The sequence below is a fragment of the Mirounga angustirostris genome, unplaced genomic scaffold (genome assembly GCF_029215605.1).
Source record: "Mirounga angustirostris isolate CCGP_5_RB_7025 unplaced genomic scaffold, mMirAng1.0.hap1 SCAF_8, whole genome shotgun sequence".
In the NCBI taxonomy this organism is placed as follows: Eukaryota; Metazoa; Chordata; class Mammalia; order Carnivora; family Phocidae; genus Mirounga; species Mirounga angustirostris.
Genome location: NW_026991716.1, coordinates 25,790,190 through 25,814,796, shown reverse-complemented (window position 1 = coordinate 25,814,796; position 24,607 = coordinate 25,790,190). Strand labels below are relative to the sequence as shown.

Genomic DNA, 24,607 nt, shown 5'->3' with positions numbered 1-24,607 from the left:
GAGTGGAAGAGGGAACACTTTGCTCAGCCTTGGGAATTTGGGGGAGCTTCTCAGAAGAACTTCCAGTGGACCCGAGAGCCGAGGGAGGAGGAGAGTTAGCTGAAGGGGAGTTTGGGAATTAAGAATAAGAATAAACAAATACATTGGCTGATGGAAGGAGCAAATGTCATGTCAGCGTCCTGGGAGGTGGCAAGGCATCCCCAGTCACCCCACAGCTGGGGCCAGACAGCAACAGAAGGGTGGGCAGTGAGGCAGGATGGCCACTGTGAGCAAAGGGGTGCATCTGGAGGGCCTGAGGCTGGGAGGAACACGGTCAGATTTGCACTTTCAAAAGAAGTTGATGACTCTGAGGAGGGGGTCAAGGGAAGGGATGCAAGTGGGAGGTAGGGCTGACTGCACTGCAGGGGGTCATACCTGCAGGAACATTCAGGAAGCAGAATCGAAGGCGCACTGACTAGAGGTAGGGGGCCATGAAGAAAAGGGTGAAGCCCAGGGAAACATCCAGGTTTTTCTATCCACTGTTCTAAGCTGAGGCCTATGACAAATAGTTGTCTCTTTCCTCATGCTTTTCTTCACGTTAACTGATGAGAACAAATCTGAGATCTGTGACTAACATATTTTTTTCCTGTCCATTGTAAGGTAATATATGTTCATCAGCAAATACTTGGAAAATATAGAACATTAGGCGGAAAGCCCCCTTATAGGTCCATCATCAAAACAAAATCAATGTTAACATTTGTGCTGGAATGAGGCCTGAACACAAGAGATGTCTATAGAATGTGGCTGAATGATCATTTCCTTCTAACTTTTTCTTATGTGTGTGCAGGTTTTCCTATACGGTTGTGATCATACTCTTTGTACATTTTTTAATACAGCTTTTCTTACTCAACATTTTATGTCAAACATTTTCCTGAGATACTCCATGGTCTGAATGAATACAACTTTTAAAGGCTTTGGTGCATTATGTCAATGTGAAGTATCCTGCACAATCACATTTTATGATTGAACATTATGCTGTCCAACAGATCTCTAAGCCCTAAGGAAATTATTTTAAAGGCAAACTCTCAAGACAATATTTTAGGGAAGGTGAAGAAGCATTTGGCATCTCTTACTAGGTCCTAGCTTCTAACTTCCCAAATTCTCTTGCTGTCAGCTGAACAGGGCATGGAAACATTTATAACTGGTGGTTTGTGGATAACAGAGTAGTATTTTAGCAGTTAAGTGAATCTCAAGTTTCAGTACCTCTCAAATGTTGTTTACCCAAAATTTCAATATTATTATTGGTTGGGAATAGAAGGAATTAAAATTACATCTCCATTGTGCCCACCAGAACCACGTCTCTGCTAACCCTACTTTTTATGTGACTTAAAGAAAGCAAAACCAACCCATAAGGTTTCGAGGTCAAAACACGGGCCAAAAAGATTGTGATTTTTAAAAATATCTATCTTTCCATCCATCTATCTATCTACTGCTGAAAAATACTCTGGGTCTGGTAGAAGGGGGAGAAAAAGCTTTAAGGATAGACTTATCCGGTTGAGAAAAGTAAGGAGAGGACAACTTTCTCAAAGCCTCAGTTCCAGAGTGCTCTTACCTCGTCCATGAGGGAGGCACTGGATGGAAGGGGCCTTTGTGTCCCCCAAGGCAGCCCTCAAACAGAGTGACCACAGCAAGCTCTGGCTAGAGAACCTCTGCTGGGCATCGTCCTTCCCTACCCACCCCACTCTTCCTGAAAGATTCCTGTCATTAGCACCCATGTTTGGAATTCAGAACGTGTGCCTCCACAGAAGAGACAATGTTATATATGGTAACTAGGCATGATTCAAATATTTTTATTAGTATTTTAGATACATTATTGGGAAAATAGGTTTTGTTGGGCAGGGCTGGGGCCCTAATATCATTTAAAACAGGCTTTATGGGAGAAAAATGCTTTTGAGGACGAACTTTGCTATTACACCGAAGCCTTCATAAAATAGGCTATGCCCTTAGTACTCACACAGGTAATTATATTTTCTTAAACATTTTCTGGAATAAGATAAAGTATAAATAAGTGAAATAAGAATACAGAAACAACCAGGAGCACCAAGTGGGAAAGGTGCCCATCCATACCCTCCTAAGGCTTGAAGGGCCATAAAGAGGGAGCCATTTGTTCACCATTCACAGAAATTGTGTGAAACACAACATGGCATCTTTATATATCTCACTGGTAGGAAGGAAACAGCTAGAAGGCCATAACTCTGTAGATGCTGGAAATGTCACTCCGTTGCATTCCTAGCAAGCTGTGAGGCATGTTCAGAGAAGCCGAAAGGCGGAGGAAGGGGGAGGGGGCCTGAAGAGTGGGCTTACAGTCAGAACCCCTCTGGGGGCATTGTCAGTACGGTGACAGCCACAAGGACAAACATGCCACATGCAGTGGGTCCAAATCTGGACTGCTCAGGAATAAACAAGTAGCTGTGCAACAAAGTATGATACTCACAATAATACAGTTCCGATATGAAGAAGGTGTTGGGGAGAGAGTCCCGCTGCATCTGATAAGTGGTCCATAAAATGGTTTGGATAGGGACGCCTGGTGGCTCAGTCGGTTAAGCGGCTACCTTCGGCTCAGGTCCCACATGGGGCTCCCTGCTCAGCGGAGAGCCTGCTTCTCTCTCTGCTGCTCCCTCCTGCTCTGCTCTCTCTCTCTCAAATAAATAAGTACAATCTTTAAAGAAAATGGTTTGGATATTGGTAAAAGCAGGCTTGGTTCCCCACACACCCCAACCTGTGCCTATCATAAATGCTTTGGTAGAATATTCCTTGTCAGTTAAAATCTAGTCGTCTACTTTAAGGATTCCAAGGGCACATGAAAGAAAAAACAGTGACTGCCAGGTAGGCCTCTGGGCCTTACTAACATCCCCTGCAGCCCCAGGGGAAGAGTACTTGTTACCTGAAAAAGCAAAAAGCCACCAGGGTCACATCTTATTATGCTGTAGCTTGCTGGCTTTGATTTTTCTTTTCAACCTAAACCAGAGTGCTCCTCAAAAAGACTTTTTTTCCGTGCTAAGTAAAATGCCAGCCGGTCACACGCTGAAAGGACAAAGAGCCATTGTCAGGTGATGCGGTGATGCACTCGAGCTGGGCCATGGCCCCTCCCACTTGTCAATGACTCTTCAGGACCATGGGGGCAAGCGGCCAATGAATCATATCCTCTGATGGCCTGTGAGCCGTTCACAGTGCTCAACTCTGTAGGTAGACAGGTCAGGTTTATGTGCTCCGACCACATCACCGGACTCTGCCTGCTGGGTTTATAGTTTCAGACCATTAAGTAGGTGCAAACACACTCACTGCAACAAAGAAAAGCTGTGCTGAGAAAAGGCCAGGGAAGACCTTCACAGAGTCACAGTGCCGGCCAGCCCTCCTGGTGCCACAGCTGATGGCACCTTGGCTGGAAACGGGTCGAGAGCAGGTGTCCCTGAAGGCCAAGGGGCAGAATGCAAAGTTTTCGGGTGACCTGGAACACATGACCCTGGAGGAGAGGGAGGGAGGCTTAATGGGGAACCACAGCCTGGAAACTGGTTGGGCCAGTACCACACAGCATGACCTTAGGCAAGTCACTCAGCCTCCTGGTGCCCCAGTTTCCCCATCTGAAATGATGATGGAGAAGATAACGCTTCCCCGGGCACCTGGAAGAAATAACAATGAGGTTCTGTGCTGGAGAAATCACAGAGATGCAAGGCAGCAGAGATCTGTCACACCTTCAAAATGGCAGCAAAGGCCAACACCAAGGCAAGGCAATTTGCTGCCTGCTTCCCGACCACCACCCCCTCCCCCCACCCCAGGACCTGCGGTTTTTAGCTGATTTTCACAAGAGCAGACAAAAATGAATGAGTGATGTGACTCCTCTCTGTTTCCTAAGGCGAGAACTTGATTCTCTGAGCTGCCCTTACACGGCTTTGAGACACCACTTATGTCAGGGAAGAATGGGAAAGAGAGGAATTTATCAGGAATTTATGCTCTAACTAGGATTTAAAGTTGGGACTGGGAGTTATGTTTCAAAACCAGAACTTGAAGTTTAGGGGGAAGGAAAATGTCTCTTCTCTCAATGAAAAATCGTCTTTTAGTTCAACTGGGTCAGAGCACCCAAGAATGAAGAGTTTGCATCCCAAGCAACAGCTTGTGGCTTAACTGCGGAATTATTTCTGGAAATGGTCAGTAAAACAATAAAACCCCAACCCACATAAGGGTGCATCACCCAATTACATTAAGTAAGCTAATATAAATGATTTCAGATCTTAAAAAATTGTTTTTATAATTGCCTAAATCCCTGAGCCCACAATGTAGCTGGAAGCTTCCCAAGACTCACTGCTTGTCGGGGCACCTGAGTGGCTCAGTCGTTAAGCGTCTGCCTTCAGCTCAGGTCATGATCCCATGGTCCCGGGATCGAGCCCCTCATCGGGCTCCCTGCTCCGCGGGAAGCCCGCTTCTCCCTCTCCCACTCCCCCTGCTGTGTTCCTGCTCTCGCTATCTCTCTCTCTGTTAAATAAATAAAGTCTTAAAAAAAAAAAAAAAAGACTCACTGCTTGTCAATACCGTTCCTGCAGAAGTCAGGCTGTTTACCTCCACCATGCCTGTCAAACTGACTTTGTTTCTAAATACTCCACTTTATATTCCCACCCTCCACCATACAGGGAGAAGCATTTGTATATATGCATACTCCTGAGAAGCTGATCCACATTATGGCTGAGAATACCGTAGATATATTCATCAACTTGCTAAAGAAAATCGATTAAAAAGTCAGTCTGATTCTGCCAGTATAGACCCCTGTTGGCCACATGGGTTGACTTGGGTAGAGGGACTGTTAATCTGGCATGATAAAGGCCACCATGAGCATTCAAAGCTGACGTGATGTGGTAGCCAGCAAGCACCTGACGGGTGGCTGGGCTGGACAGTCACCAGCAGAAGGTGCCTTCCAAACCTCGTCCAGTCCTTCACCTGAGTGTTTACTAATACCTGACACATTTCCTCTGTTTACAATTCCGTGACCATGACCTAGCCTCCAATCCTCTCCTACACCTAGAAACGGACTCCAGGATCAAGAGAGAAAGCTCCAAGAGATCAGAGGTTTGGGACTTTGCAGCAGATACAGAAAATGTTGATTAATTCAGCTAAACAAATCCAGACTCCTTGTTTGAGGAGTGTTCTTTGATGAAAACTGCCTCAATTTACCCTAAGATGGTATCTTTGGTCATAAAATCTCAACATGTTTCACAAACATTAACTTAGCCTCCCAGTACCTCTGTGCAGATTAGCACAATCACCCTTCATTTAAGAGACAGGGAAACTGAGACGATGTGTCAAGTAGAAGATGTAGATAGCTAAAAGTACAACCTTCTAATGCTGCATTCTATCTTAACTCCTAATTATCTAACGGAAGTGTTTTTCCTTGTTCTTTCCTTTGGATGAATAAACTAGTATCATTGCCAGTGGTCTCCACAAATGACAATAACGGCAAAAACCACATTCTAGAAAGTGGAAGCACAAAATGTCACCCACACAAATAGAAGGTGCAGAAGAAATAATGACTTATCAACTCATGTTTAAAAACAAATACAGGCTTTCCTTTAAATCTGTGATGTAAATCACAAAGTATAAGGGAATCAGAAATGAAGTTCTGCTGCCTGGAAAAATTATAAAGATGAGGAAGGAAAAAAAGAAAAGAGGTTGAATTATTTTTTAAAAAAGAGCAACATCATGAAAATGTAGAAAAAAAGAGGAGAGTATTTCTAGGAAGTGATAGGTTATTTAGTTTGGATTTCAATATTGGTTGGTAGCAGAACGATACAAACATTTAGCTGGGGGAGGGTTGAGGAGAGAATGATCTGAATCAAACAGACTGATAGACGTACATCTACGTATGGGGACAATGTTGCAGATGTGTAAAGTTCTTTCTGTTGTAGAAAGCAATGACCATAATGTATCCATGCTTATCCCCAAAGTGATGAAACAGTAAATACAAGACTATGTAGAACCAAGTCACAAACGTAAAACTGATAAATAAGAAGACATATGCCCATAGTGGATGCCCTAAATGGACAACCACCTAAATTTTGTTTTATATTTTGCCAGACAAACCCAAATGACAGGAGGTTAAGTGCCAACCTTTTCATAAATATGCTACGGAAAACCATGATTAAAACCATTCCCTTACCCACCACTATCCTTATGGGATAAGAAATGTCCTAGTTTTACTAATGGACTCCAGCATTTTATCTTTTTGTTTCCTTGCTGGATCAGTTGGTGGTTGCTCAGCAGCACATGTGATGCTGGGGTGCAAGTCCTTGCCGCTCCTGGGCCCCTACCACTCGCCCACACAGGGATTGGATGCGTGGGCATTATTTGTCCAGTGTCTCCTCCCTTTGGCTGCACTGCTTCCCACTGCCCTCCCTCACCAGCTGAAAGAGGAGACAACGCATTGGTATCAACAACCATCCCACCTTTAGGGCAAGTGGGAGGTGCTGATTCATGAAGAGAGTATTTCATATCACCCGTAGACAAACAGGCTTTCGATCCATGGACCTCCCTTCCCCCCACCCTCACACTACATTTTACAGATGTGCCAAACTGTGTACAAATGGCTTCTCTCTCATCTCAGTTTGGCAGCACACAAAACAAAGTCCTCAAAAAAAAGAAATTAGCAAATGTTTTGATCCACATTCTCCCTCTTTTCTTTTTCCTATTCATCTGATTCATGGATCCATTAGAATTATTTCTTCACATTCTCAGTATAACTTAATATTTTTAGTAAGAGAGCCATACTCAATCAGGCTACTTCTCTTCATTTGGGAAACACAATATTAAGAAAACTATACGGGGCATGTATTTGTACACACACACACACACACACACACACGTGTGCAGAATGGAATATTACTCAGCCATCAAAAAGAACGAAATCAGGGGCACCTGGGTGGCTCAGTCGTTAAGCGTCTGCCTTCAGCTCAGGTCATGATCCCAGGGTCCTGGGATCGAGCCCCGCATCGGGCTCCCTACTCGGCGGGAAGCCTGCTTCTCCCTCTCCCGCTCCCCCTGCTTGTGTTCCCTCTCTCATTGTGTCTCTCTCTGTCAAATAAATAAATAAATTCTTTAAAAGAAAAAAAGAAGGAAATCTTGCCATATGCAGTGACATGGATGGAGCTAGAATGTATTATGCTAAGCGAAGTAAATCAGTCAGAGAAAAACAAATACCATATGATTTCACTCATATGTGGAATTGAAGAAACAAGACAGATGAACATATGGGAAGGGGGAAAAAGAAAGAGGGAAACAAAGTATAAGAGACTCTTAACAATAGAGAATGAACTGAGGGTTGATGGAGGGAAGTGGGTGGGGGATGGGCATGAAAGAGGGCACTTGTTATGATGAGCACTGGGTATTGTATATAAGTGATGAATCACTAAATTCTACTCCTGAAACCAATATAAGACTGCATGTTAACTAACTAGAATTTAAATAAAAATTTAAAAAAACCTATATTTTATTTTATTTTTGGGGTGGGGGAAGGGCAGAGGGAGAGGGGGAATCTTAAGCAGGCTCCACCCCCAGCAGGGAGCCTGACCCGGGGCTCCATCTCACAACCCTGAGATCATGACCTGAGCTGAAATCAAGAGTCGGATGCTTAACCAACTGAGTCACCCAGGCGCCCCCAAAACTGTGTTTTAGAAAGTAGGTCCAAAGCTTATTCCAGTGCATTTGACTGTATTTTTCACCAAAATAGCTGCACAAAGAGGAAGACATTATAAGCCTTACTAGGAAAATATTTTCTCCAAGTCTAATGCTTATTTCAGAAATTTAAAAAAAAATATTGTCCTAAATGACTATCACTTTTCTTACATAATCATACCTTTACATTTTAATCTGTACTTATAAAAAACAGAAGAAAAACACTGAAGATTCTGAGTGAGGAAAGGAAGCGATACCATGCCATTAGGTTTCTGGAAGACTTTGGCTCTGCAGTAAAAATACCAGTCATTGTAGCTATTCACGGATCTATACCCCTCACCTTTTTATTCAGAGTTTTGGAGATGAAGTAGCAGAGGAACATGTACAATGGACAAAGCAAAAGAACAATTAAGTGTCTCTTATGCTGTATGATACTTCGCTCCACAAATGCAGTCTTAGGGTATGTAAAAGAAAGATGGTAGCTGCCACTGGGGCATTTCTTATTAGCAGCTCAAAATTGAAAATGCCTCCGTTTGGCAGGTGTACTTTTCTTAGACAGAAGCAACCTAGCAGGCTTTTTGCATATGCGGTGCTAACCGTGCACTCCTTCCAAGACTTCAGAGACAACGTAAGGATTCTCACATGGGCAGCGCACAACAGTGTACCCATTATACATCATGTGGATGCCAAAGGCACCTTGCTCTAGAGTCAGGATGTAATATCCCCGTTACCAGCTCTTCCTATACGGAGGCACCAGTAAACGACTCTGGTGTGTCGTTATTGACTAAAAGCTTATTTGAGATGGTCGGAATCGCTTAAGAAAGAGTTGCACGGAGAGGAATGGGGAAACAATCAGAACCTATGGACAAAAGAATTTCAGAAAAGACAAAGAAAAAAAGAAGAGAATATCAACAAAAACATGAGAAGACAAGAACGGGACAGAAAAGAAAAAAAGAACTCATGAAAAGGGGATACACAGAGACAAAGGGATATAAATGGAATATGAATTTTGTTTAAAGGTTGGATGTACAGATGTAAGTTGTGAATAAACTCAATACTCAGCTTGCAATAGAATTTCAAAAAGAAAGAAAAAGAGGAAAATATATATTTTTTTACTTCTTTGCTACAGTTTATTAGAGTGGTTTGAGTAGTTTTGTTTACGCCAGAGCTGGCTGTAAAGCACAAGAATGATTCTTTGATGTGGCATACACGCGTTCATTAATTGATCCCCTACTATATACTATGTACTCTCCAAGGCGATCAGATGTCATTCCTGCCCCCAAGGTCCCAGGTGGACATGACACATCACAAAACAATGGGACAAGTGCTTCAAAAGAGGTAAGTGCTAACTGCCTGAGGGAATCAAAGAAGGCTTCACCAATGGGCTGCCATTTGTGCAGGGCCTTGAAACTAATAATTCATCAGTTTTTCAATATGCCCTTTGAGACTGTGGGAATATATTCATTGCTATGTTACAGTGGAAAAAAAAACAGAAGTAAAGAGAAGTTAGAAGCTTTAAGGTTTATAAAAGTCAGGGTTGGGAATAAAAAGCATTGAGACTTACACTTTTTAAATTTATAATGCTGGCCAGTAGAACATGTTCAAATTACCACTATACTTTCTTTTAAATTTTAGAATATCAGTAAGGTAATATAGCACTCTCTAATCTTCCCAAGCTAAAACTAATCAGAAACAGATTATTTCTCTTCAATATCTTGACTTAGAGAACAGTTGACATGTTCCCAAAATTTCAACATGTGATTTTAGATAATCATTTAGGTGCATTTTCTCTGCTAACTTTTTTTTCCAGAAATAATAGAAACAACTTGAATCTAAAATGTAGTGTCTAATACCACTTCCACATAGAATTAATTTCATTCTCAGGGTGCCTGGGTGGCTCAGTTGGTTAAGCATCTGCCTTCGGCTCAGGTCATGGTCCTGGGGTCCTGGGATCAAGCCCCGCATGGGGCTCCCTGCTCAGTGGGGAGCCTGTGTCTCCCTCTCCCTCTGCCTGTTTGTGTTCTCTCTCTCTCTCTGTGCCAAATAAATAAAATCTTAAAAAAAAAAAAAAAAGACTCATGATAGCAAGAAAAGAGAAGGTGAAGTACAGGAAGAAAAATACAGGAAGGTAAAAATACAGGAAGAAACAAGACAGGCCAGAGACCCAGTGCCAGGGACCAGAGGATGCGCTGGGGGACAAGAGGAAGCTGGGAAGGAAAGTCATTACAGCCCTGCTGGACAGACTCAATCCACGGGACGGGCTTCTGGCCTTTTGTCTCTGCAGGCCCCACTGGTTCATTCCCAGGACACCTCCTGCCCCAACCTGGAATGCACTCTCTCTCTTAAACCACGAGTCTTTCCAAAACCTTAGTCTAAAGCTCCCATTCCTTTCTTGTTCCTTTGCCTGGTGTTCCCTCAGATTTAAGGATGGTGTGTCCTCATTTATAGCTGTTCAAGTACGTTAGTGGGTTTTTTTGAGTGTGTACATTATGAAACTTTAAATTGACAATGAACCAGAGTCCTCCATTTCTTCTTTCTCCTCAAAGTGCTTAATAATGTGCTTTCCAAACAACAGAAAGCACTGTGATCTAGCAAGGGTTCAAAGTGATTAAGTATTCTCTGCCCATAGAATACCCCACAGCCCGAGAACCCTTGAGCCTCCAGAAGGGACACAGCTCTGTCAACACCTTGATTTTAACCCAGTGAAACTCAATTTAGACTTCTGATATTGAGAACTATAAGATAATAAATACGTGTAGTTTTAAGCTGCTAAGTTTGTGATAATTTGTTAGAGCAGTAATAGGAAACCAACACAGATTCTAGGCCATAAAAGTAACATCTAGCTGGTTCTAAGAAGCAAGTACAAAGATAGATTTTTGCAGGAAGATTTCTTGGAAGGAGTGAAGGGTCTGGTTGGCAGGTAAATATGAACATGAATGATGGCCTAATGTGTTCTCTTTGGTGGCTGCTCTCTAGCATGTTAGGGATCTGAGGGTCTGTTATGGCTTCTAGGAATTCACAATTTAGGCGGAGTCAGAAGCGAGGTCACTAACTCAACTTCCTTACTCTCACCATGATCATCGTTTCTGCCATTGGATCAAGAAGTACAGCGCTGGAAGTAGCAAATAACCTTTTCTGCATGAAGTTATAGATACAAAACAAAATAAATATTTAAATAAAAGAGAATCTCTGGAGTTGAGGAGCTCAAAGTGTCCTTTCAAATGTCTCTCGATAACTAATGACTTCACAGCAGTGGAAGATGATCATAATTAATGATGATGACAGTAATAAAACTGGTAATATGCAGCACAAAGTACCTTATACTTACACGAGCTCTTTCATCTTTAAGAATTCTAAAAGGCTTTGCAACCTGACTTCTAGGACATATCAATTTGAAATTATATCTGACTTACATCTGCTTACACCTGAAATTCAGTTTTGCCTGGATTGAGATGTAGTAATCATCTGCCAGCTACTGTAAACTCGTTGGTATTAGCCCTTTAAATCCATAGGGAGCCTCGAAGGCAGGGGATGCTTATCTAGGGTGGGAGACACTTCAGTCTGGCTCTGAGGCTCTTGGATACAAACGCTTGATTTGTGATTCTGTGAATTCTTTTTTTTTTTTTTTTAAGATTTTATTTATTTATTTGACAGAGAGAGAATGAGAGAGAAAGCACATGAGAGGGGGGGGGGTCAGAGGGAGAAGCAGACTCCCTGCCGAGCAGGGAGCCTGATGTGGGACTCGATCCAGGGACTCCAAGATCATGACCTGAGCCGAAAGCAGTCGCTTAACCAACTGAGCCACCCAGGCGCCCTAGAATTCTGTGAATTCTTAACCCACTGTTTCAAAATATGCTTCTGAGACTTATCTCCTGGAATTCAAACTTGCCTGGCTTTGTGACTAGCTCCCTGTTCATGCTCTTCTCGCCTGCCACCTGCCGTGCTCTCTTTCGGGCAGCTCATCTCAGGGTTTTAACTCTGACTTTTGCACAGCTAGCCCTAAACCTGACCTCTTTGCTTTCCACCAGGCCTCTGGCTCCAGCTTCTGCTTGATATGGCCATGGGGGTGTCTCCAGGGCAGCATGAATGTAACAGATCTCCTCAACACCTCCCCCTGCACACTCAGTCCTCTGGCTATGTCTCTGATGTGGGTTCTGGCATCATGGTCTCCCCCCTGCCTTCACTGCTCAGCCTCTATGCCAGGGAGCCACCCTCAGTTCCTGTCTGTTGTCCACATGTCACCGTTCAATCCATACTTAGCCCTGTGGTCACCATCTCTGCAATGTCCTGGCGTCTGTCACTGCTTTTCTCACCTCTGTCCCAGTAGCTTCCTAGCTGCTCCCCCTCATCTGTCTGAGCACTACCATTGGACAGGCACCTTATCTCATCCGTCTTCATATTTCTCATAGTGCTGCTAGGACTCACCTCCACGGTAGGAATTCAATAAACATTCTTCTTGAATTAAATCTCTAAGACCTCAATCCTATAAGGATATTTTATTTTGTATATACTGATACATTTTGGAGACGCTAAAGGTAAACAAGAGTTGTATTTTAAATGTACATGATGAGCATACTATTTTTAAAGAATTCCTGATAAATCCTAAAATTAGGGAATTGTTTAGTACCTAGAATCCTATCTATTTCTAAGTTTAGAGATTCTCACACCTTTCTTTTAGAGATTCTTCACTCCTCTTTTCATGAAGCAGTGCACATCTGACTTACCCAGGGAACTAGCAAATTTATCACGTAGTATGGAAGGGACAAACTGGATTTTGCTACTAAGGACAGTGCCTATACCGAACAGCAGCTGAATGGAACTAGGTATCTACCAGCAGGCCAACCACACTAAGTGTAATTGTCTAGGAGGTAGAGCAGAGCTACTGAGTTAGACCATCAGCTGTGGATATCAGCTTGGAGGTTTCTGACCGAAGCAGTCAAATGAGCGCTCAACTTTGCTAACAGATGTGACAGTGAGTGAAGAAACCAGTCTGCCACGAGCCAAGGGCATGGGGAATGAGGCAACAGGATGCCTCTAGGCTAACATAAAGATAGATAGGAGCCCAAAGTAGATGTACACAGACTAAATTTTGGTAGACCTGGAGTATTTGGTGTCCGCCAGTGAACAAAGTACTGGGGGAAAAAAAATCAAACTTGATAAGGAACAATTAACCTTATTGGGAGGATAAAGCAGAATAGGGCGGAGGAATGAAATCATAGATAGTGATATCTATGAAATCTCCATGAATAAAGATTTTTGAATTATAGTTATTTTAGAAGATAAATACGGCTTGAAAGAACAGGAAGAACAGTGTCAATTTGTTTAAAAAATAAACAAAAAACAAATGGGGATTTCTAAAATTCCAGAATCTAGATCTTACTGGCTAGATGAAAATAAGGACGGAACAGGTGATCGCATCAGTGATGGATGGGCCTTGCATAAGTAATTCTATACTTTGAGTGAGCTGCACCAGCAGAATTCAAGTACTAATTGTTCTTCCTAAGACAAGGAACTGCAGAGGCTAAAGAGAATTTCTGAGATTTTGGAATTTCTTTTGTAGATGTCAAGAGATCAACAATGTAATTATAAATGGGGGTAGTCATTAGCTGGGCAGCTTTTTTAGAAAAAAAAAGTACAGATTTTATAGGAATTCCTTATTGGTGCAGAGAATAAATCCATCTATGTAAGGATATGAGAGAGTTTTCAGGACAAATACAAAAAATATTTTTAAATAAGAGAAAGTATACGGTCATGTATATTCATATAGATTTTATGCATCTTTAATTACATTGCTCTAATTAGGATCTAAGCATGAGAACTTTCAAGGAAAAATAGGGTGTTGGGGGCATTATAAGTAAGTACACAATTACTATTTCATTAGATATGAAATGCTCTTGAGTGGGGTAGCAACTAAGGAAAGAACACAGGCTTTAAGAGGAATGTTATATGCCCCTGGGGGTTCTGTACGGGATCCTATGAAGTATGGAAAACATACAGTGGAATATTTGAGAATCAACCGAAGAGACTGAAACTTAAAGCTCCTTTGGTTAAGTCCAAGGAAGGAAAAGGGCAGGAAAGGTCAATGTGATTAAGGAAGGATATAAAGATTAGTATGAGGAGCCTAAGAGGGAGGCTTAAAATATATCAACAGTGATTTAGAGATATAAACTATTTATAAAGTACAAGTAGTAAGAAGTTCAGAGAAAGCGTTATGATGGGACATGACTGCTAGCATCCCACTCCACTGTAATAGTTGCAGAAGCAGAGAATGCTAGGACATGAAAATTGGAAGGGATCCTACAGAACAGTCTTTCCTTTTACAGGTCCAGGGACGCAGAAAGGGACTCGCCCTTAATTTGCTCTCTCTGCATCTTCTTACCCTGGCTCCCGCCAGTCAAAACAAGGAACAAAGAAAAGGAGGAGTGCAGGGGCAGGATTAGAGCTTTGGAGGTCAGCGGATCAGGACAGGGAAAGATCAGCTGGCGCTAACAGCGGTGGACAAAATGAAGGGCTGGAGTTGGGAGGGTCTAATCTCCTGCTCTGGGAGGGGAAGGGTGAGAAGCGGACAGTTTCAAGACCCCCAGTACCCAGAGATGGGGCTGGGGGAGGCACCACATCCTCTGGTGAGAGATCAAATTCCTGAGGTCTGGAAAGTGTTACGTAGCATTATTCTAAACAGGGCTATGAGATAGAGCAAGCAATTACGGGCCATTTAACTTAACATCATTTACAGAAAAATATTAGGAAAAGTTTGCAGAGGGGACAACTCGACAAGCATATGGTAATTTGATTAGAAACAGGCCACATGTTTTTACTGAAGGAAGGTGTTGTTTTAACTAGCTTGTTGGACTTCTTTGAAGTTATTGCTTTCTCAAATCTGGATTTTAACTCATGATTTTTCTAATATCTGTAAAGAATGGGAATGAACATAAAGTATCTAAGTAAATAGAACAAAAAACAATCACAATCGAGGACACTAGAAATACAATGGTAAGCAAAATGAATGTTAAGACAAATAATATAGCAAGGAAAAACTTGAATTCACATCTTCTAGTAGTGTTTTAAGTCAAGATATTTCTCATGAAAGATATGTGATTTGAATTCCGGTCTGTGAATATATCTCCTATGCCATTTCCTAAAATGCTCTGCAGAAAAAAATGATTTTTGTTAGTTTCACACACACACATACACACACACACAAAACTTAGCTTTTTTTTTTTTTTCCCTTAAGTGGACTGACCTTTTGGTGTGGTTAAAAATTTGTCACATTAGGATGAATTTCTCATTAATCCAACCTTTGCACATTTTGCAAGTGCAAAATTCTCAAACAAAACGAAGACATCTTCATGGTTATTTTAAATTAAGTAATAAATCAATATAAATTTTCTCCTATTTGCATATTTTCATATCACTGAATAACTACTGAATCTTCAGAAGGAGAATCAGAAAGAATGAAAATCAGGTTAAAGAAAGAATAAAAATATCAAAGTACTTATTAATGTTTGCCTGAAGCCTTTATTATACCTTCTTATCTATTTTTTACTGATTAATCTGTACAATTCACGATGTGTCATTCTACTTTCAAAAGGTACTAGATTTAAGTAACTGATGCACACCTCTGTCTGTACAGTCTCCACGAGGGGAGGGGGGATGTGTCTGTTTTGTTCATACTGTATTCCCGGGGTCTCAAAGTGTGTGGTAAATATTTGGTGAATGAATGAATGAATAAATAACAATGACAGCATCGATACTGGGTATTTCACTGTGTGCCATATACTGTTTTAATAAGCGTTTTGTATAATTGACTGTTAATTCTTCAACACTTCTATAAACTTCTTGCCCTTCTGTTAATCCCATTTTTAAAGACAAGGAAACAGAGGCACTGAGAAGTTGAGTAACTTGCCTAAGGTCACGCAGCTACTCATTGACTGTTCTTGAACTCAGGCAGTCTGACCCTGGGGCCTGCATGTAAGCACTACACCACTACTTCTTCTCTGCGATTGCAATGCGTCTGTGTATAAACGGCTGCATATATAGGAAATTACATACAAGATGGGAGTTTTAAGAGGCATGGAACTCAAGTGTTAATGTCGCCATCACCAAATACTGGAATTCAGGGGGCAATGGGAGATTTAAAGTCTAATTTCCTGGATCAAGATCTTCACAGAAGCAAAACTCCTAAACATTTAAAGGAGACACAGAGATTTATAGGCAAAGAACCAAAAGAATGTGACTCCATTCAGCTCTAACTGGATGCTAAAGTCCTTAGCTCAGAACAAAAACTTTCAAGACTTTCCATGTTGGTAACAGAAGCAAGATTTAAGGTTTTGTGGTGGCTAAATCAATGAGGACAAAAATTACTGGTGTGTGTGGAAATATGTTCTCTATGGACTCATTGGTGGCCTCTTTTGGGTTAGTGCTGCCCTATGCTGGGTAAAGAGCCTTTTTAAAAACTAGCCTGGGGGCGCCTGGGTGGCTCAGTCGTTAAGCATCTGCCTTCGGCTCAGGTCATGGTCCCAGGGTCCTGGGTTCGAGCCCCGCATCGGGCTCCCTGCTCCACGGGAAGCCTGCTTCTCCCTCTCACCCTCCCCCTGCTTGTGTTCCTTCTCTCGCTGTGTCTCTGTCAAAAACAAACAAACAAACAAAAAAACTAGCCTGAATCTTACTTAAAAAAACAACAACATAAAGGTCTATGTTCCTTTAATTGCATTAGGATATTGATGTTCTGAGACCCGATATATTCTTATTACTTAATGGTATTTTTTTTCCCTTATCAATCATTCTGGAACCATTACACTCTAAGATTTCGTTTATGCCTTTTGGCTTTGAAGTGCCTTATGTGCTGAAAATCTTGGAGGGTACATGATTCAAGCTGATCAGGAGATCAGACTTTTAAAAGAATTCAAGAAAGAAAGAAAAAAGCCTCTGTCACTTGCAAGATAGATTTAAGACACTGAAATGGGAAGGATCTAATTAAGACATGGGAGAATTCCATGTCCATCCTACACTGAGTACTGACAAAACTCAAGAGAAGCTGGGCGCTTTTCAGGACTCATGCTCCATGACTCTAGATGTGTTGGCTGTTAGAACTCCACACCTAAGTGAAAGCTCATTTACAAGTCGGTCTCCAGTTCTGGTCACCTTTCAACTGGGAGAGTACGATCACCCCTAAGGCAATTCAACATAAGTCTGTCAAGCTGGTCCAAGTTTTGGGAAAACTTGTTGTTCTGAGCAATGAGGTTAAAAGTTTAGTCTCACCATACAAGAAAAGCTTGTCCAACAGAATACTAAGTTGAAGTAGGATGAACAAAAATAATGCAGCCTAAAGGCTTAGAAAGATGAAATGCAGTTAGAAATCCCAAATCAAGCCAGGAATTCCAAATCAAAAGGGAATCTGGGGTGAGAGCTCCAGCAGTGAAAAACTAAAGCAAGCATATGCAATAAGATGCTGCGCTTCTGTTCAAACAACATCAGTGTAAACAGAATTGCAGAACAGGTATGATGATGACATTTGCATGAATAAAAGAAATGAGAGGAGGGATGCAGTGTTAGGGCAGGAAAGAGGGGTCGATACAGACTCCAAGAACCGTCTTGTTAGTCTAAGGGTCCTTTTCCTGTTCAGCAAATTCTTTTGTTCTGTGTCCTTATCAATCCCACACCTTGCCTAAGTAAGAAAGACAGACAAGCCATTCTTAATGACTTCCTAGCTTTTGAAACTATTTTGGTGTTGGAGAGAGAAAGAACCATGTTTAAATTGTTACAAGGATTGAGGTTTCTGTTGGCTCAGTAAATTTTCCACTCTGAGATGACAACGTTTGTCAGTGCGGACGGAAACAAATTTGTCCATTTATGTAATCTGTGCCATGTTCCAGAAAAATGACACCCTTGTGGCACCTCTTTGGGGCAGGGGAGCGAAGGCAGGGTGGCTAGGGGGCTCCACAGACAGGCATCCCTGGCTGTGCTGGTATCTTCCTCCCCCAGAGACGGAGCACATCCTCTCCCTCGCACACCCACTTGCCGGTAGCACAGGGAGCCATTGTTCACTGCGTGTCAAAGACCCAGCCACGCCCTGGGCCAGGACAATGCTCGGACTCTACAGCCCTAGTCTCTGAGCACTGCTGATTTCCTTTCCTTTTTATTCCCCCCTGTGTGGAAGAGTCCACAAAATGAATTTTTTCTTTTGTTTAAAACAGGACATTTTAAAGGGTGGTTACTGATGACACACTCACTTTCAGTCTCTCTTCACTGGGGTTTTCCTAGTCTCTGCAGTGTTGTACAACAGATAGGAATTTGGTTCAAAGCACAGATAAAATGGGTTCTATTTTCAGAGCAAATGTATATTTCATTAGGTAACATCTGAACATTTCTCTCTGAAGATGCTGCTTTCTCTTATCTTTAGATATATTTAACATGTTGGGTTTTGTCACACAGTGTGAAAGTAGACCACATGAAAGTGATTAACACCAAGCTAGAAATTTTTATAAATTTAGGAAAGGAGGATGTTATATCCTAACAACCTATAGGTCATTTCTTAATACAGAAAACTTTTGTATTCATCCGCTCATCAGTCAATGTTTATGAAGCACCTACTTTTTATAGCCTAAGATATTAAAATAAAAGTCCTTATCGTCAAAGAATTTGCAGTTTGGTAAAGAGAAGGTCATGTAAACAATGAGTACAATAAATTATAGGTGTTATAGCATAATTATGTATAGTGTATAACGTAGATACAAATGAAGGAGGAGAAATTTTAGTGGTAGCAGTATATTGACCAGAAAAGGATTCATAGACAGGACAGTATGTGATCGAAATCTTAAAAAATGTACAGGGGGATCCTTTATGGCTTAGGTTTGTGTGAGTGTGTGTGGGTGTCTATGAGTGTGTGTACATGTGTGAGTGCATGTGTGTAAGGAAAGGCAAACCGCCCTCCTGATCTCGAGGTCCTGCAGGTCATGGAGGGCCTTGTAAATCAGACATCCTTCCTGTCCTGTAGGTATCAGGGATCAACTATCAAAGCTAATAATGTGAGGAGACCTGCCTTTGATAGAAGTCTCCATTTCTCAAATCAACTATTTCCTTGGCTTAGGAAAGAAGGACGTTATGTTCTAACGATCTATATGTCATTTCTTAATACAGAAAACTTTTGTATTCATCCACTCATCAGTCAATATTTGTCTTCCTTTATAAAGCAATGGATTATGTGGTGAGGATAACATCTCAAATTCAATTCACTGTATTCTGGTTTGGGAACTGCTTACTGAAGGATGTCAGAGAACCCAGTGGAAAGCTTTGAAAGCTGGCTGTGGATATTCAGTGAGAACATCCTCCCAGCCAGCCAGCCAGCCAAATGTGGCCATGCCCTGGGTGGCCAGGGAGTCCTTACCACTTCGGTTGGTCGGTAGTATTTGAGATCCACAGTCACGTGAACTTTGCCGGTCTCTTTACATCTGCCCACTTCATTTTCATTCTTTCCTTCCCACCTGTAAAGGAGATAAATACTTAATCAGCCTCTAATTGCTTGGGGGCATTTGTCACATTGTAGTCCCTTGGGACGGCTCAGCCTTCTCCCTGCGGGAGTGTATAAGCTCATTAACTACAGGAATACAAGCTGAAGTGTAACCACGTTATCCGGGCAACAGTGACTTTCAAAGCCTTTCCAGATCTGTTTCGAAAGGGCAGGTTTTATTTTCTTTCTTTTTAAGAAAATCATGACGGGTTCTGTTCATGATGAACAGAATAGCCAGAATAAGGAATTAGACAACTTTCAGGGAGTTCAAAGATCTGTACTCCTTTAGACTACTCTTGATAACTATCAATTATTATGAATTAATTAATGTCTTCTGTGTCCCCTTTATTTTTTTTTAATTTTGTAGTTATGTTTTAGGGATATTTATTGTAACTTCAATGCATTCCAGTTTGGAATAAGTTTCATGCCCTAAATTAACCATTCATCTCATCTTTGTATTATATATAAGTTCCCTTGCTCTACCCAGTCAGCAGTAGGCCACATTAATAAATCTCAGATGATTAAACCTCCAAAAAGTATACAAGTGGTTTATGCCTGCTAAGAGAGTGTGTATTAGCATCTCTGATTCAGCTACAGTGTTCTTTGGACTTAGGTTTTTCTTCCTTAAACATCCACTGTTGGAAAGAGTACCCCCCTCAAGTCTATATGGTGAATTGTGCAGCATATGCTCATAAGCTTCAAGACCAGCTTGCTGGGATTCCATTTTATGTTCTCATTTTTAAAGAAATGAAGGTACTGTTAACCTCTGGATTTCTACAATCTAATATCCAAGCAACAGATGATACACAATTAAAATTATTTTTACAAATGAAACTTTTCAGGAAAGAAAGAAAAGAAATTACAAAGTAATGTTTGACTTCAATGCTTATTTTCAGAACTAGTTTGCTTTATCAGTTGGAGATGAATCCTATGACAACAGGACAATTTTGTGTGTTCCCTGGATCAGAGTCATAGTGGGGATGAAAGGAAAGAACAGAGCATTAAATTAGTTACTTGGCTATGTCATTCACATGTGTTATTGAAGATGAACATTAACTGTTGATCATGGTTATACTTTGGACATAGGTTGGGTATTAGAGATATAAACTACCCTTACAAGCTTTATTCCCCCAAAATCATCTGAATGTTCTATCCTCAGTTTATTCTTTTATAGCAGAGGGATAATATTTCATTGTTGGAAAAAATCAGTTTAGAAGTACACTGAATTGGTCAATGGACTCAAGGCAAACACGAAAACATCCCATAACACACAAAGAATTAATAGTGTACACTGAACAATGGAAAACTGCACAACTGGCATTTTTCTATGACTTTTATATTAATTAGTTGCCTCAAAAAGGTGTGTTTGGTAATTTACTTCTTTGGTTTAATTTCTTACTATTGATTAGACTAATTTGGCAGGATCAGAGCTATGTTTTTGGAAAAATCACCTGGAAATGGTATGTGGATGCTTTAGAGCACACAGACTAAAAATACTGTAAAATTAGAAAACCTAAATGGTGATAAACCCTGTACATCTCTTTTTTAAAAAGATTTATTTATTTTTAGAGAAAGAGAGAGAGAGCAAGAGGGCCCAAGCACGTAAGAGCAGGGGAGGGGTGTGGGGAGGGACAGAGGGAGAGTGAGAATCTCCAGCAGACTCCCCGCTGAGCATGGAGACCCACGGGGGTGGGGGTGGGGGGCTCGATCTCACGACTCGATCTCACAACCCTGAGATCATGACCTGAGCCAAAATCAAGAGTCAGACACTCAACCGACTGAGCCACCCAGGCGCCCCATCCTTGTACATCTCTTAAGGAAAAGACCAAATCTTGACAAATATCTACAGTAAGGGAAAATAACTGGTAAAATCATTTTTTTTTTAAATTACCTATCTAATTCCAAAGTTAATAGTTTAAGTGGAGGCTTCTCTTTGGTTAGGCTTTCAGTAAGTGAAAGGATATTTGTACCTCATAAGCATGTTTGTATTTTTGTTCCTATTTTATACTCACCCAAGAGAAACCAGTTCAGCATATGTCTTCCTGACCGTTATCTCCCACTAAGCCAAAAGGGTTAACAAAATTACTGCTCATAGTGTTGCTGTTTTCCCCCAAGGCAGCTAGGCATGTAACCTATCACGGGTCATGCTGACTCGAGTGCACACATACATATTGGTAACACTGTCCTTCGTATTGATAAATCTGCTCAGATGCCACAAACCTGAGAACTGGAGATGCAAATCTATTTTTAATTGTTTTCTTGAAATCACACAGGAACACACACATATTTAAGTTGCTGAAGGCCTGGGAGAGACATTGCCTGACTGGGGAGGGAGCCCGTGGGGCAGGGACGGAATGAGGCAGAGCCAGCTGTCTCTAGAGCAGGGGCTGACAAACTGTTGCTGTGAAGAGCCAGAAAGTAAATATTGTAGGCTTTACAGATCACACACCGTCTCTGTTACGTATTCCTCCCTTTTCTCCTCTCCCTTGTTTTTTTCCTCCTCTTTATTTTTTTTTTTTTAAACTACCCTTTAAAACTGTAAAAACATCCTTACAGGACAGGTAGAAAACAGGCGGGGTTTGGGCCTGTAGGCCAGGGGTTGCTCACCCCTGCTTTAGGGGATGAGTTACTGGTATATCCTCACCCGCAGCTAAAAGAAAACATTTAATTCCCATTTATACCAACCGGTTGCATTGCTGGACCAGCTTGAATTTTCCTGTTTACCACTGATTCCCTTTGACTGCTCTGCAGCCATATGCTAACATCTGGGATCGGTAAAGAGTAGTTGAAATGGGAAAAGACTGATGGAAGGAATCTGCAAGTTAGATTTGAGGTTGATGCCACTTGGGCACCTGTGGGTATGAGCTGCGGGCACACAGGCCTTCTTGGTCTCTGTCTGAATACTGCCTGCTGGGCGGCCATCTTGCAAATGCTGTCTACAGTCCAAACCATCTCTAGGGGCACGGCATTGCCCCTACAATTAATCTAGTTGCACTGAATAATCAGCTGTAATCAGGAAATGGCTCAAAGCAGAACGGAGTTGGCAAAAAACACTTTGCAATTTGCACTAGGTCTGCATGAGGGCAGTAAGCAAAAGTTTCGGCCAAGGGCCAAAAAACTTTCAGTTACAACAATACACAAAACACTTGTATTAACAAGTAAAAGGTAACAGCTAACTTGTCCTAACAAGCAATGTTGTGACTCAAAGCAGAGCTGGGATGTTAAGAAAGGAAGGTGGCTTGACAGGGAGTCAAGGATTCAGCTAATTAACAGGAATTGTTATCCTCCAATTTAGATCAGCAGCTCTCTGAGCAGAAGCCCTGTATAATTCAATTTTTAAAATACATTGTTGGTTCCTAATAAGCATTAAATGGCAATAGAAAGCATTCAAGAATAACAGAATCAAGCACAATAAGGCAAGATGAGGTGCTATTAAAATCTACTCAACTAGGAATTCCTTTAATGAACAATAAAAGCAAAGTCAGCTGTATTAGGCTTAGGAGACAGAGCTAAAGTAAGGGAGGGGACGATGCACTCCTTATAGCAACCTGAATATCACCAAAGCGCTCAGGAATTATTTTTAAAACTACTATTTTATTAGGACACAGATATTGAAATAGGAGGCTGCCACAGGCTACAATTTAGAAAATGACATAAATTCGTCCTAGAAGAATTATTAGGTTCTGGATAAAGGTGGTGGTTTGTACACTTTTGCTCCTTCCCCAGACCCCTTTCAAAAGGGGAATGAACTCACAAGGGCTAAAAGAACAAGAAAGAGACAAGAGGAACCAAATTCTGGAAGGTAGAAAGCCAGATGGATGAGTGTTAAAGGACTTAGCAGAAGCCCTAGAAAACAGACTCCTAAGCCAGCAGTGGGGAAGCTGAGAATGAACCCAATTTACACTTGCAGAAGCCCTCAGATGTCAGGAAGTGAGGGCGGATTACTTACTACTCTCCCTGAGAAGCAGTGTGTTGCCCAGTCCCCTCCCAGATTCCACATCACTTGGCAACTGCCTCGCCCTCCCTGGAGAACAAGGTCCCAGGACTGAAGGTCACTGGGCTTGCAAAGGGTGGGGTCACCATGCTGAAAAGAAGGAAAAATTCAGGGAAGTCTGTGTGCTGAATGGGGAGACTCCCCAGGGCTCTGGCAGTCAGGCATATCTCCTTCCAGGCAGAAGACTTTCCTCTGGGCATCAGAGATTCTCCAACTAAATGGTCCTGTTACGTCTCCCTATTGTGACACAGTCAGCAAGCCCTAACCATGTTCTTAAAAACTCCCAATTAGCCTCTTAGGCTCCCACTTCAAAAAAAAATTATTTTACTTTTTTAATTTGAAGAGTTAACAATTTATTTATTTATTTATCTATTTATTTAGTTTCAGGGGTAGAATTTAGTGATGTTGCAACTCATGTTGCAAATAACACCAGTGCTCATTACATTAAATGCCCTCCTTAATGCCCATCACCCAATTACCCCAACCCCCTCCCACCTCCCCTCTAGCAACCCTCAGTTTGTTTTCTAGTTAAGAGTCTCTTATGGTTTGCCTCCTTCTCTATTTTCATCTTATCTTTTTCTTTCCCTTCTCCTATGATCATCTGTTCTGTTTCTTAAATTCCACATATGAGTGAAATCATATGATGTTTGTCTTTCTGTTCTACCCACATTGTTGCAAATGGTAAGATTTCATTCTTTTTGATGGCTGAGTAATATTCCATTGTGTGTGTGTGTGTATACACACACACATACATACATACACCACCTCTTCTTTATCCATTCATCTGTCAATGACATCTAGGCTCTTTCCATATTTTGGCAATTGTGGACATTGTTGCTATAAACATTGGGGTGCAGGTGTCCCTTCGAATCACTATGTTTGCATCCTTTGGATAAATACCTATCAGTGTAATTGCTGGGTTGTAGGGTAGCTCTATTTTTAACTTTTTGAGGAACCTCCATACAGTTTTCTAGACTGACTACACTAGTTTGCATTCCCATCAACAGTGTAGAAGGGTTCCCCTTTCTCTGCATCCTTGCCAACATCTGTTGTTTCCTGTGTTGTTAATTTTAGCTATTCTGACCCATATGAGGTGGCATCTCATTGTGGTTTTGATTTGTATTTCCCTGAACCCGAGTGACGTGGAGCATTTTTTCATGTCTGTGGGCCATTTCTATATCTTCTTTGGAGAAATGTCTGTTCATGACTTCTGCCCATTTCTTGACTGGATAATTTTTTCTTTGGGTGTTGAGTTTGGTAAGTTTTTATAGATATTAGATACTAGCCCTTTATCTGATAAGACATTCGCAAATTTCTTCTCCCATGCCTTTTAGTTTTGTTGACTGTTTCCTTTGCCATGCAAAAGCTTTTTATCTTTATTTATTTATTTATTTATTTTTTTATAACTTTTC

General features: G+C 41.4%; 1 protein-coding gene across 4 annotated transcripts in view; it reads right to left on the bottom strand.

Annotated features, from left to right (window-relative positions):
* Positions 1-24,607, bottom strand: part of GMDS (GDP-mannose 4,6-dehydratase) — a 659,281-nt gene that overhangs the window by 79,132 nt on the left and 555,542 nt on the right. For 3 of the 4 annotated variants that reach the window (XR_010413540.1, XM_045866473.3, XM_045866472.3), the window contains exon 9: positions 19,079-19,175. Coding sequence is in view for 3 of the 4 variants with exons in the window: in XM_045866473.3 (XP_045722429.1) it covers positions 19,079-19,175 (97 nt within the window). In the remaining variant the exon portion in view is untranslated. Of the gene's footprint in view, positions 1-3,522; positions 3,660-19,078; positions 19,176-24,607 lie in introns of those variants that run through there. The other variant, XM_064597281.1, reaches the window with a different exon arrangement.